Source organism: Oncorhynchus nerka, linkage group LG20, assembly GCF_034236695.1.
Source record: "Oncorhynchus nerka isolate Pitt River linkage group LG20, Oner_Uvic_2.0, whole genome shotgun sequence".
NCBI lineage: Eukaryota > Metazoa > Chordata > Actinopteri > Salmoniformes > Salmonidae > Oncorhynchus > Oncorhynchus nerka.
In genome coordinates this window covers 93,243,670-93,255,874 of record NC_088415.1, presented here as the reverse complement: position 1 = coordinate 93,255,874, position 12,205 = coordinate 93,243,670, and the positions used below count along the sequence as shown (strand labels likewise).

General features: G+C 44.0%; 1 protein-coding gene across 1 annotated transcript in view; it reads left to right on the top strand.

The window, feature by feature from the left end:
- LOC135563129 (piezo-type mechanosensitive ion channel component 2-like) overlaps positions 1–12,205 on the top strand; it is a 396,954-nt gene that overhangs the window by 336,941 nt on the left and 47,808 nt on the right. Inside the window, 2 exon segments of the mRNA XM_065006107.1 lie at positions 3,691–3,849; positions 5,096–5,243. Coding sequence (XP_064862179.1) covers positions 3,691–3,849; positions 5,096–5,243 — 307 coding nt within the window.

Genomic DNA, 12,205 nt, shown 5'->3' with positions numbered 1-12,205 from the left:
AGTAACCGTGTTCAGGATTAGTAACCGTGTTTATCATTAGTAACCGTGTTCAGCCTTAGTAACCGTGTTCAGGATTAGTAACCGTGTTTATCATTAGTAACCGTGTTCAGCATTAGTAACCGTGTTTAGCATTAGTAACCGTGTTTATCATTAGTAACCGTGTTTAGCATTAGTAACCGTGTTCAGCATTAGTAACCGTGTTTAGCATTAGTAACCGTGTTCAGCATTAGTAACCGTGTTCAGCATTAGTAACCGTGTTTATCATTAGTAACCGTGTTTAGCATTAGTAACCGTGTTTAGCATTAGTAACCGTGTTCAGCATTAGTAACCGTGTTTATCATTATTAACCGTGTTCAGCATTAGTAACCGTGTTTATCATTAGTAACCGTGTTCAGCATTAGTAACCGTGTTCAGCATTAGTAACCGTGTTCAGCCTTAGTAACCGTGTTCAGCATTAGTAACCGTGTTCAGCATTAGTAACCGTGTTTATCATTAGTAACCGTGTTCAGCATTAGTAACCGTGTTTATCATTAGTAACCGTGTTTAGCATTAGTAACCGTGTTCAGGATTAGTAACCGTGTTCATCATTAGTAACCGTGTTCATCATTAGTAACCGTGTTCAGGATTAGTAACCGTGTTTATCATTAGTAACCGTGTTTATCATTAGTAACCGTGTTTAGCATTAGTAACCGTGTTCAGCATTAGTAACCGTGTTTATCATTAGTAACCGTGTTTATCATTAGTAACCGTGTTTATCATTAGTAACCGTGTTCAGCATTAGTAACCGTGTTCAGCATTAGTAACCGTGTTTATCATTAGTAACCGTGTTTTATCATTAGTAACCGTGTTTATCATTAGTAACCGTGTTCAGCATTAGTAACCGTGTTCAGCATTAGTAACCGTGTTCAGCCTTAGTAACCGTGTTCAGCATTAGTAACCGTGTTCAGCATTAGTAACCGTGTTTATCATTAGTAACCGTGTTCAGCATTAGTAACCGTGTTTATCATTAGTAACCGTGTTTATCATTAGTAACCGTGTTAAGCATTAGTAACCGTGTTCAGCATTAGTAACCGTGTATATCATTAGTAACCGTGTTTAGCATTAGTAACCATGTTCAGCATTAGTAACCGTGTTTATCATTAGTAAATGTGTTTATCATTAGTAACCGTGTTCAGCATTAGTAACCGTGTTTATCATTAGTAACCGTGTTTATCATTAGTAACCGTGTTTAGCATTAGTAACCGTGTTCAGGATTAGTAACCGTGTTCATCATTAGTAACCGTGTTCATCATTAGTAACCGTGTTCAGGATTAGTAACCGTGTTTATCATTAGTAACCGTGTTTATCATTAGTAACCGTGTTTAGCATTAGTAACCGTGTTCAGCATTAGTAACCGTGTTTATCATTAGTAACCGTGTTTATCATTAGTAACCGTGTTTATCATTAGTAACCGTGTTCAGCATTAGTAACCGTGTTCAGCATTAGTAACCGTGTTTATCATTAGTAACCGTGTTTATCATTAGTAACCGTGTTTATCATTAGTAACCGTGTTCAGCATTAGTAACCGTGTTTATCATTATTAACCGTGTTCAGCATTAGTAACCGTGTTTATCATTATTAACCGTGTTCAGCATTAGTAACAGTGTTTATCATTAGTAACCGTGTTTATCATTAGTAACCGTGTTTATCATTAGTAACCGTGTTCAGCATTAGTAACCGTGTTTATCATTAGTAACCGTGTTCAGCATTAGTAACCGTGTTTATCATTAGTAACCGTGTTTATCATTAGTAACCGTGTTTATCATTAGTAACCGTGTTCAGGATTAGTAACCGTGTTTATCATTAGTAACCGTGTTCAGCATTAGTAACCGTGTTCAGGATTAGTAACCGTGTTTATCATTAGTAACCGTGTTCAGCATTAGTAACCGTGTTTAGCATTAGTAACCGTGTTTATCATTAGTAACCGTGTTTAGCATTAGTAACCGTGTTCAGCATTAGTAACCGTGTTTAGCATTAGTAACCGTGTTCAGCATTAGTAACCGTGTTCAGCATTAGTAACCGTGTTTATCATTAGTAACCGTGTTTAGCATTAGTAACCGTGTTTAGCATTAGTAACCGTGTTCAGCATTAGTAACCGTGTTTATCATTATTAACCGTGTTCAGCATTAGTAACCGTGTTTATCATTAGTAACCGTGTTCAGCATTACTTAATCGTGTTCAGCATTAGTAATTGTTTATCATTAGTAGGTGTTCAGCATTATTAACCGTGTTCAGCATTAGTAACCGTGTTCAGCATTAGTAACTCCCGTGTTTATCATTAGTAACCGTGTTCAGCATTAGAGTGTTTATCATTACCTAACCGTGTTTATCATTAGTAACCGTGTTCAGCATTAGTAACCGTGTTTATCATTAGTAACCGTGTTCAGCATTAGTAACCGGGTTTATCATTAGTAACCGTGTTTATCATTAGTAACCGTGTTCAGGATTAGTAACCGTGTTCAGGATTAGTAACCGTGTTTATCATTAGTAACCGTGTTCAGCATTAGAAACCGTGTTTATCATTAGTAACCGTGTTCAGCATTAGAAACCGTGTTTAGCATTAGTAACCGTGTTTATCATTAGTAACCGTGTTCAGCATTAGAAACCGTGTTTATCATTAGTAACCGTGTTTATCATTAGTAACCGTGTTCAGCATTAGTAACCGTGTTCAGCATTAGTAACCGTGTTTATCATTAGTAACCGTGTTTATCATTAGAAACCGTGTTTATCATTAGTAACCGTGTTTATCATTAGTAACCGTGTTCAGCATTAGTAACCGTGTTTATCATTAGTAACCGTGTTCAGGATTAGTAACCGTGTTCAGGATTAGTAACCGTGTTTATCATTAGTAACCGTGTTCAGCATTAGAAACCGTGTTTATCATTAGTAACCGTGTTCAGCATTAGAAACCGTGTTTATCATTAGTAACCGTGTTTATCATTAGTAACCGTGTTTATCATTAGTAACCGTGTTTATCATTAGTAACCGTGTTCAGCATTAGTAACCGTGTTTATCATTAGTAACCGTGTTCAGCATTAGTAACCGTGTTCAGCATTAGTAACCGTGTTTATCATTAGTAACCGTGTTCAGCATTAGTAACCGTGTTCAGCATTAGTAACCGTGTTTATCACTAGTAACCGTGTTCAGCATTAGTAACCGTGTTTATCATTAGTAACCGTGTTTATCATTAGTAACCGTGTTCAGCATTAGTAACCGTGTTCAGCATTAGTAACCGTGTTCAGCCTTAGTAACCGTGTTCAGCATTAGTAACCGTGTTCAGCATTAGTAACCGTGTTTATCATTAGTAACCGTGTTCAGCATTAGTAACCGTGTTTATCATTAGTAACCGTGTTTATCATTAGTAACCGTGTTCAGCATTAGTAACCGTGTTCAGCCTTAGTAACCGTGTTCAGCATTAGTAACCGTGTTCAGCATTAGTAACCGTGTTTATCATTAGTAACCGTGTTCAGCATTAGTAACCGTGTTTATCATTAGTAACCGTGTTTATCATTAGTAACCGTGTATATCATTAGTAACCGTGTTTATCATTAGTAACCGTGTTTAGCATTAGTAACCGTGTTTAGCATTAGTAACCGTGTTTATCATTAGTAACCGTGTTTATCAGGGTTTGTACCTCTGTCCACTTTGCAGGCGTTTCAATGAGAACACAGTAGCCAAGCTGTGGTACTTTATCAAGTGTATCTACTTTGGGCTGTCAGCCTATCAGATCCGCTGTGGCTACCCCACCAGGGTCCTGGGTAACTGCCTCACCAAGAGCTACAATTACACCAACCTCTTCATGTTTCAAGGGTGAGTTTGGACACGGTAGGATGTAGTAAGACATTCAACTCATATATTCAAGTCACATTCAACATACAGTGACTTGGGAAAATATTCAGACTCCTTTTTGTTACGTTACAGCTAAAACCTACACACAATACCCCATAATGACAAATCGAAAACCTTTTTTTTTAAATGGTTGCAAATTTATGAAAACATTTAAAACAGAAATACCTTATTTACATCGGTATTCAGACCCTTTGTTATGAGACTCGAAATTGAGCTCAAGTGCATCCTGTTTACATTGATCATCCTTGAGATGTTTCTACAACTTCTCTGGATTCCACCATTGGAAAACCTGCTCCAGCGCTCAGGACCTCAGACTGGGGTGAAGGTTCACCTTCCAACAGGACAACGACCCTAAGCACACAGCCAAGACAACGCAGTACAGTGAGATCCATGATGAAAACCTGCTCCAGCGCTCAGGACCTCAGACTGGGGCGAAGGTTCACCTTCCAACAGGACAACGACCCTAAGCACACAGGCAAGACAAGGCAGGAGGGGCTTCGGGACAAGTCTCTGAATGTCCTTGAGTGGCCCAGCCAGAAACCGGACTTGAACCTGATCTAACATCTCTGGAGAGACCTGAAAATATCTGTGCTGCGACGCTCCCCATCCAACCTGACAGAGCACGAGAGGATCTGTGGAGAAGAATGGGAGAAATTCCACAAATACAGGTGTGCCAAACGTCATACCAAAGAAGACTGGAGGCTGTAATCGCTGCCAATGGTGCTTCAACAAAGTACTGACTAAAGGGTCTGATACTTATGTAAATGTGATGTTTAAGTTTTAAAAAAAATTTAAACATTTGCTAAATTTTCTACAAACCTGTTTTTGCTTTGTCATTATGGGTTATTGTGATGTCATTATGGGTTATTTTGATGTCATTATGGGGTATTGTGATGTCATTATGGGTTGTTGTGTGTTGATTGATAAAGGGGGAAAAAAACTATTTCATCCATTTTAGAATAAGACTGTAACTTAACAACATGTGGAAAAAGGGGTCAAGGGTTCTGAATACTTGTAGAATGTACTGAATACCACTGTTGCACAATGTGCAAGTCTCAAATTGTGCACCAGGGTTGTAGTCCCGGACTCGTAACTTGACTCAGACTCAACCAGTAGTCACAAATTCTCTCTCCCTTGTATAATTCAACATGCTATATATGAGAAATAGGCTGTGATTTGAGTCTTAACCCCAGTGTTCCCCTTCCAGGTTCCGTATGATCCCGTTCCTGTCTGAGTTGCGTGCGGTGATGGACTGGGTCTGGACCGACACCTCTTTGTCTTTATCCTCTTGGATCTGTGTGGAAGATATCTACGCTCACATCTTCGTCCTCAAGTGCTGGAGGGAGTCAGAGAGGGTAGGTTGTGTATCCTTCACCGAAAGCTTCACACCTCTTTTTCCACATTTTGTTGTGTTACAGATGGAAATTCAGATGGATTAAATTGGGATTTTTTTTTGTCACTTGCCTACACCCAATACCCCATAATGTCAAAGTGAAATGATGTTTATAGACATTTTTACAAATTAATTAAAAATGAAAAGCTGAAATGTCTTGGGTTAATAAGTAGTCAACCCCTTTGTTATGGCAAGCCTAAATAACTTCAGGAGGTACCCTCAGTCCACACCTACAGTCCTCCTCTCCCCTCCAGTTGTATCCTCAGTCCATAACTACAGTCCTCCTCTCCAGTGGTATTCTCAGTCCATAACTACAGTCCTCCTCTCCCCTCCAGTAGTATCCTCAGTCCATAACTATAGTCCTCCTCTCCCCTCCAGTGGTATCCTCAGTCCATAACTACAGTCCTCCTCTCCAGTGGTATCCTCAGTCCATAACTATAGTCCTCCCCTCCAGTGGTATCCTCAGTCCATAACTACAGTCCTCCTCTCCAGTGGTATCCTCAGTCCATAACTATAGTCCTCTCCTCTCCAGTGGTTTCCTCAGTCCATAACTATAGTCCTCTCCTCTCCAGTGGTATCCTCAGTCCATAACTACAGTCCTCCTCTCCAGTGGTATCCTCAGTCCATAACTATAGTCCTCCTCTCTTCTCCAGTGGTATCCTCAGTCCATAACTATAGTCCTCTCCTCTCCAGTGGTATCCTCAGTCCATAACTACAGTCCTCTCCAGTGGTATCCTCAGTCCATAACTATAGTCCTCTCCTCTCCAGTGGTCTCCTCAGTCCATAACTATAGTCCTCCTCTCCAGTGGTATCCTCAGTCCATAACTATAGTCCTCCTCTCCAGTGGTATCCTCAGTCCATAACTATAGTCCTCCTCTCCAGTGGTATCCTCAGTCCATAACTATAGTCCTCCTCTCCAGTGGTATCCTCAGTCCACACCTATAGTCCTCCTCTCCCCTCCAGTGGTATCCTCAGTCCACACCTATAGTCCTCCTCTCCCCTCCAGTTGTATCCTCAGTCCATAACTACAGTCCTCCTCTCCCCTCCAGTGGTATCCTCAGCCCATAACTAACTATAGTCCTCTCCTCTCCAGTGGTATCCTCAGTCCATAACTACAGTCCTCCTCTCCCCTCCAGTGGTATCCTCAGCCCATAACTAACTATAGTCCTCTCCTCTCCAGTGGTATCCTCAGTCCATAACTATAGTCCTCATCTCCTCTCCAGTGGTATCCTCAGTCCATAACTACAGTCCTCCTCTCCAGTGGTTTCCTCAGTCCATAACTATAGTCCTCTCCTCTCCAGTGGTATCCTCAGTCCATAACTATCGTCCTCCTCTCCAGTGGTATCCTCAGTCCATAACTATAGTCCTCCTCTCCAGTGGTATCCTCAGTCCATAACTACAGTCCTCCTCTCCAGTGGTATCCTCAGTCCATAACTATAGTCCTCCTCTCCAGTGGTATCCTCAGTCCATAACTACAGTCCTCCTCTCCAGTGGTATCCTCAGTCCATAACTATAGTCCTCCTCTCCAGTGGTATCCTCAGTCCATAACTACAGTCCTCCTCTCCAGTGGTATCCTCAGTCCATAACTATATACCTCCTCTCCAGTTGTATCCTCAGTCCATAACTATAGTCCTCTCCTCTCCAGTGGTTTCCTCAGTCCACACCTATAGTCCTCCTCTCCAGTGGTATCCTCAGTCCATAACTATAGTCCTCTCCTCTCCAGTGGTATCCTCAGCCCATAACTATAGTCCTCTCCTCTCCAGTGGTATCCTCAGTCCACACCTATAGTCCTCCTCTCCCCTCCAGTGGTATCCTCAGTCCACACCTATAGTCCTCCTCTCCCCTCCAGTTGTATCCTCAGTCCATAACTACAGTCCTCCTCTCCCCTCCAGTGGTATCCTCAGCCCATAACTATAGTCCTCTCCTCTCCCCTCCAGTGGTATCCTCAGCCCATAACTATAGTCCTCTCCTCTCCAGTGGTATCCTCAGTCCATAACTATAGTCCTCCTCTCCTCTCCAGTGGTATCCTCAGTCCATAACTACAGTCCTCCTCTCCAGTGGTTTCCTCAGTCCATAACTATAGTCCTCCTCTCCAGTGGTATCCTCAGTCCATAACTATAGTCCTCTCCTCTCCAGTGGTATCCTCAGTCCATAACTATAGTCCGCCTCTCCAGTGGTTTCCTCAGTCCATAACTACAGTCCTCCTCTCCTCTCCAGTGGTTTCCTCAGTCCATAACTACAGTCCTCCTCTCCCTTCCAGTGGTATCCCCAGTCCACAACTATAGTCCTCTCCTCTCCAGTGGTATCCCCAGTCCACAACTATAGTCCTCTCCTCTCCAGTGGTATCCTCAGTCCATAACTATAGTCCTCTCCTCTCCAGTGGTATCCTCAGTCCATAACTATAGTCCTCTCCTCTCCAGTGGTATCCTCAGTCCATAACTATAGTCCTCCTCTCCAGTAGTATCCTCAGTCCATAACTATAGTCCTCTCCTCTCCAGTGGTATCCTCAGTCCATAACTACAGTCCTCCTCTCCAGTGGTATCCTCAGCCCATACCTATAGTCCTCCTCTCCTCTCCAGTGGTTTCCTCAGTCCATAACTATAGTCCTCCTCTCCTCTCCAGTGGTTTCCTCAGTCCATAACTATAGTCCTCCTCTCCAGTGGTATCCTCAGTCCATAACTATAGTCCTCCTCTCCTCTCCAGTTGTATCCTCAGTCCATAACTATAGTCCTCTCCTCTCCAGTGGTACCCTCAGTCCATAACTATAGTCCTCTCCTCTCCAGTGGTATCCTCAGTCCATAACTATAGTCCTCTCCTCTCCAGTGGTATCCTCAGTCCATAACTATAGTCCTCCTCTCCTCTCCAGTAGTATCCTCAGTCCATAACTATAATCCTCTCCTCTCCAGTAGTATCCTCAGTCCATAACTATAGTCCTCTCCTCTCCAGTGGTATCCTCAGTCCATAACTACAGTCCTCCTCTCCAGTGGTATCCTCAGTCCATAACTATAGTCCTCCTCTCCAATGGTATCCTAAGTCCATAACTATAGTCCTCTCCTCTCCAGTGGTTTCCTCAGTCCATAACTATAGTCCTCTCCTCTCCAGTGGTATCCTCAGTCCATAACTATAGTCCTCTCCTCTCCAGTGGTATCCTCAGTCCATAACTATAGTCCTCCTCTCCTCTCCAGTAGTATCCTCAGTCCATAACTATAGTCCTCTCCTCTCCAGTGGTATCCTCAGTCCATAACTACAGTCCTCCTCTCCAGTGGTATCCTCAGTCCATAACTATAGTCCTCTCCTCTCCAGTGGTATCCTCAGTCCATAACTATAGTCCTCCTCTCCTCTCCAGTAGTATCCTAGTCCATAACTATAGTCCTCTCCTCTCCAGTGGTCTCCTCAGTCCATAACTATAGTCCTCCTCTCCAGTGGTATCCTCAGTCCATAACTATAGTCCTCTCCTCTCCAGTGGTATCCTCAGTCCATAACTATAGTCCTCTCCTCTCCAGTGGTATCCTCAGTCCATAACTATAGTCCTCCTCTCCAGTGGTATCCTCAGTCCATAACTACAGTCATCCTCTCCAGTGGTATCCTCAGTCCATAACTATAGTCCTCTCCTCTCCAGTGGTATCCTCAGTCCATAACTATCGTCCTCCTCTCCAGTGGTATCCTCAGTCCATAACTATAGTCCTCCTCTCCAGTGGTATCCTCAGTCCATAACTACAGTCCTCCTCTCCAGTGGTATCCTCAGTCCATAACTATAGTCCTCCTCTCCAGTGGTATCCTCAGTCCATAACTATAGTCCTCCTCTCCAGTGGTATCCTCAGTCCATAACTATATTCCTCCTCTCCAGTTGTATCCTCAGTCCATAACTATAGTCCTCTCCTCTCCAGTGGTTTCCTCAGTCCATAACTATAGTCCTCCTCTCCAGTGGTTTCCTCAGTCCATAACTATAGTCCTCCTCTCCAGTGGTATTCTCAGTCCATAACTATAGTCCTCCTCTCCAGTGGTATTCTCAGTCCATAACTATAGTCCTCTCCTCTCCAGTGGTTTCCTCAGTCCATAACTATAGTCCTCTCCTCTCCAGTGGTTTCCTCAGTCCACACCTATAGTCCTCCTCTCCAGTGGTATCCTCAGTCCATAACTATAGTCCTCTCCTCTCCAGTGGTATCCTCAGCCCATAACTATAGTCCTCTCCTCTCCAGTGGTATCCTCAGTCCACACCTATAGTCCTCCTCTCCAGTGGTATCCTCAGTCCATAACTATATTCCTCCTCTCCAGTTGTATCCTCAGTCCATAACTATAGTCCTCTCCTCTCCAGTGGTTTCCTCAGTCCATAACTATAGTCCTCCTCTCCAGTGGTTTCCTCAGTCCATAACTATAGTCCTCCTCTCCAGTGGTATTCTCAGTCCATAACTATAGTCCTCCTCTCCAGTGGTATTCTCAGTCCATAACTATAGTCCTCTCCTCTCCAGTGGTTTCCTCAGTCCATAACTATAGTCCTCTCCTCTCCAGTGGTTTCCTCAGTCCACACCTATAGTCCTCCTCTCCAGTGGTATCCTCAGTCCATTACTATAGTCCTCTCCTCTCCAGTGGTATCCTCAGCCCATAACTATAGTCCTCTCCTCTCCAGTGGTATCCTCAGTCCACACCTATAGTCCTCCTCTCCCCTCCAGTGGTATCCTCAGTCCACACCTATAGTCCTCCTCTCCCCTCCAGTTGTATCCTCAGTCCATAACTACAGTCCTCCTCTCCCCTCCAGTTGTATCCTCAGTCCATAACTACAGTCCTCCTCTCCCCTCCAGTGGTATCCTCAGTCCATAACTATAGTCCTCCTCTCCTCTCCAGTGGTATCCTCAGTCCATAACTACAGTCCTCCTCTCCAGTGGTTTCCTCAGTCCATAACTATAGTCCTCCTCTCCAGTGGTATCCTCAGTCCATAACTATAGTCCTCTCCTCTCCAGTGGTATCCTCAGTTCATAACTATAGTCCTCTCCTCTCCAGTGGTATCCTCAGTCCATAACTACAGTCCTCCTCTCCTCTCCAGTGGTTTCCTCAGTCCATAACTACAGTCCTCCTCTCCCTTCCAGTGGTTTCCTCAGTCCATAACTATAGTCCTCTCCTCTCCAGTGGTATCCTCAGTCCATAACTATAGTCCTCCTCTCCAGTAGTATCCTCAGTCCATAACTATAGTCCTCCTCTCCTCTCCAGTGGTATCCTCAGCCCATAACTATAGTCCTCCTGTCCTCTCCAGTTGTATCCTCAGTCCATAACTATAGTCCTCTCCTCTCCAGTGGTATCCTCAGTCCATAACTATAGTCCTCTCCTCTCCAGTGGTATCCTCAGTCCATAACTATAGTCCTCTCCTCTCCAGTGGTATCCTCAGTCCATAACTATAGTCCTCCTCTCCAGTAGTATCATCAGTCCATAACTATAGTCCTCTCCTCTCCAGTGGTATCCTCAGTCCATAACTACAGTCCTCCTCTCCAGTGGTATCCTCAGCCCATAACTATAGTCATCCTCTCCTCTCCAGTGGTTTCCTCAGTCCATAACTATAGTCCTCCTCTCCTCTCCAGTTGTATCCTCAGTCCATAACTATAGTCCTCTCCTCTCCAGTGGTACCCTCAGTCCATAACTATAGTCCTCTCCTCTCCAGTGGTATCCTCAGTCCATAACTATAGTCCTCTCCTCTCCAGTGGTATCCTCAGTCCATAACTATAGTCCTCCTCTCCTCTCCAGTAGTATCCTCAGTCCATAACTATAATCCTCTCCTCTCCTCTCCAGTAGTATCCTCAGTCCATAACTATAGTCCTCTCCTCTCCAGTGGTATCCTCAGTCCATAACTACAGTCCTCCTCTCCAGTGGTATCCTCAGTCCATAACTATAGTCCTCCTCTCCAATGGTATCCTAAGTCCATAACTATAGTCCTCTCCTCTCCAGTGGTTTCCTCAGTCCATAACTATAGTCCTCTCCTCTCCAGTGGTATCCTCAGTCCATAACTATAGTCCTCTCCTCTCCAGTGGTATCATCAGTCCATAACTATAGTCCTCTCCTCTCCAGTGGTATCCTCAGTCCATAACTATAGTCCTCCTCTCCTCTCCAGTGGTATCCTCAGTCCATAACTACAGTCCTCCTCTCCTCTCCAGTGGTATCCTCAGTCCATAACTATAGACCTCCTCTCCTCTCCAGTGGTATCCTCAGTCCATAACTATAGTCCTCTCCTCTCCAGTGGTATCCTCAGTCCATAACTATAGTCCTCCTCTCCTCTCCAGTGGTATCCTCAGTCCATAACTATAGTCCTCCTCTCCTCTCCAGTGGTATCCTCAGTCCATAACTATAGTCCTCCTCTCCAGTAGTATCCTCAGTCCATAACTATAGTCCTCCTCTCCTATCCAGTGGTATCCTCAGCCCATAACTATAGTCCTCCTGTCCTCTCCAGTGGTATCATCAGTCCATAACTATCGTCCTCTCCCCTCCAGTGGTTTCCTCAGTCCATAACTATAGTCCTCTCCCCTCCAGTGGTATCCTCAGTCCATAACTATAGTCCTCCTCTCCAGTGGTATCCTCAGTCCATAACTATAGTCCTCTCCTCTCCAGTGATATCCTCAGTCCATAACTATCGTCCTCCTCTCCAGTGGTATCCTCAGTCCATAACTATAGTCCTCCTCTCCAGTGGTATCCTCAGTCCATAACTACAGTCCTCCTCTCCAGTGGTTTCCTCAGTCCATAACTATAGTCCTCCTCTCCAGTGGTATCCTCAGTCCATAACTATAGTCCTCTCCTCTCCAGTGGTATCCTCAGGCCATAACTATAGTCCTCCTCTCCAGTGGTATTCTCAGTCCATAACTATAGTCCTCTCCTCTCCAGTGGTATCCTCAGTCCATAACTATAGTCCTCTCCTCTCCAGTGGTATCCTCAGTCCATAACTAT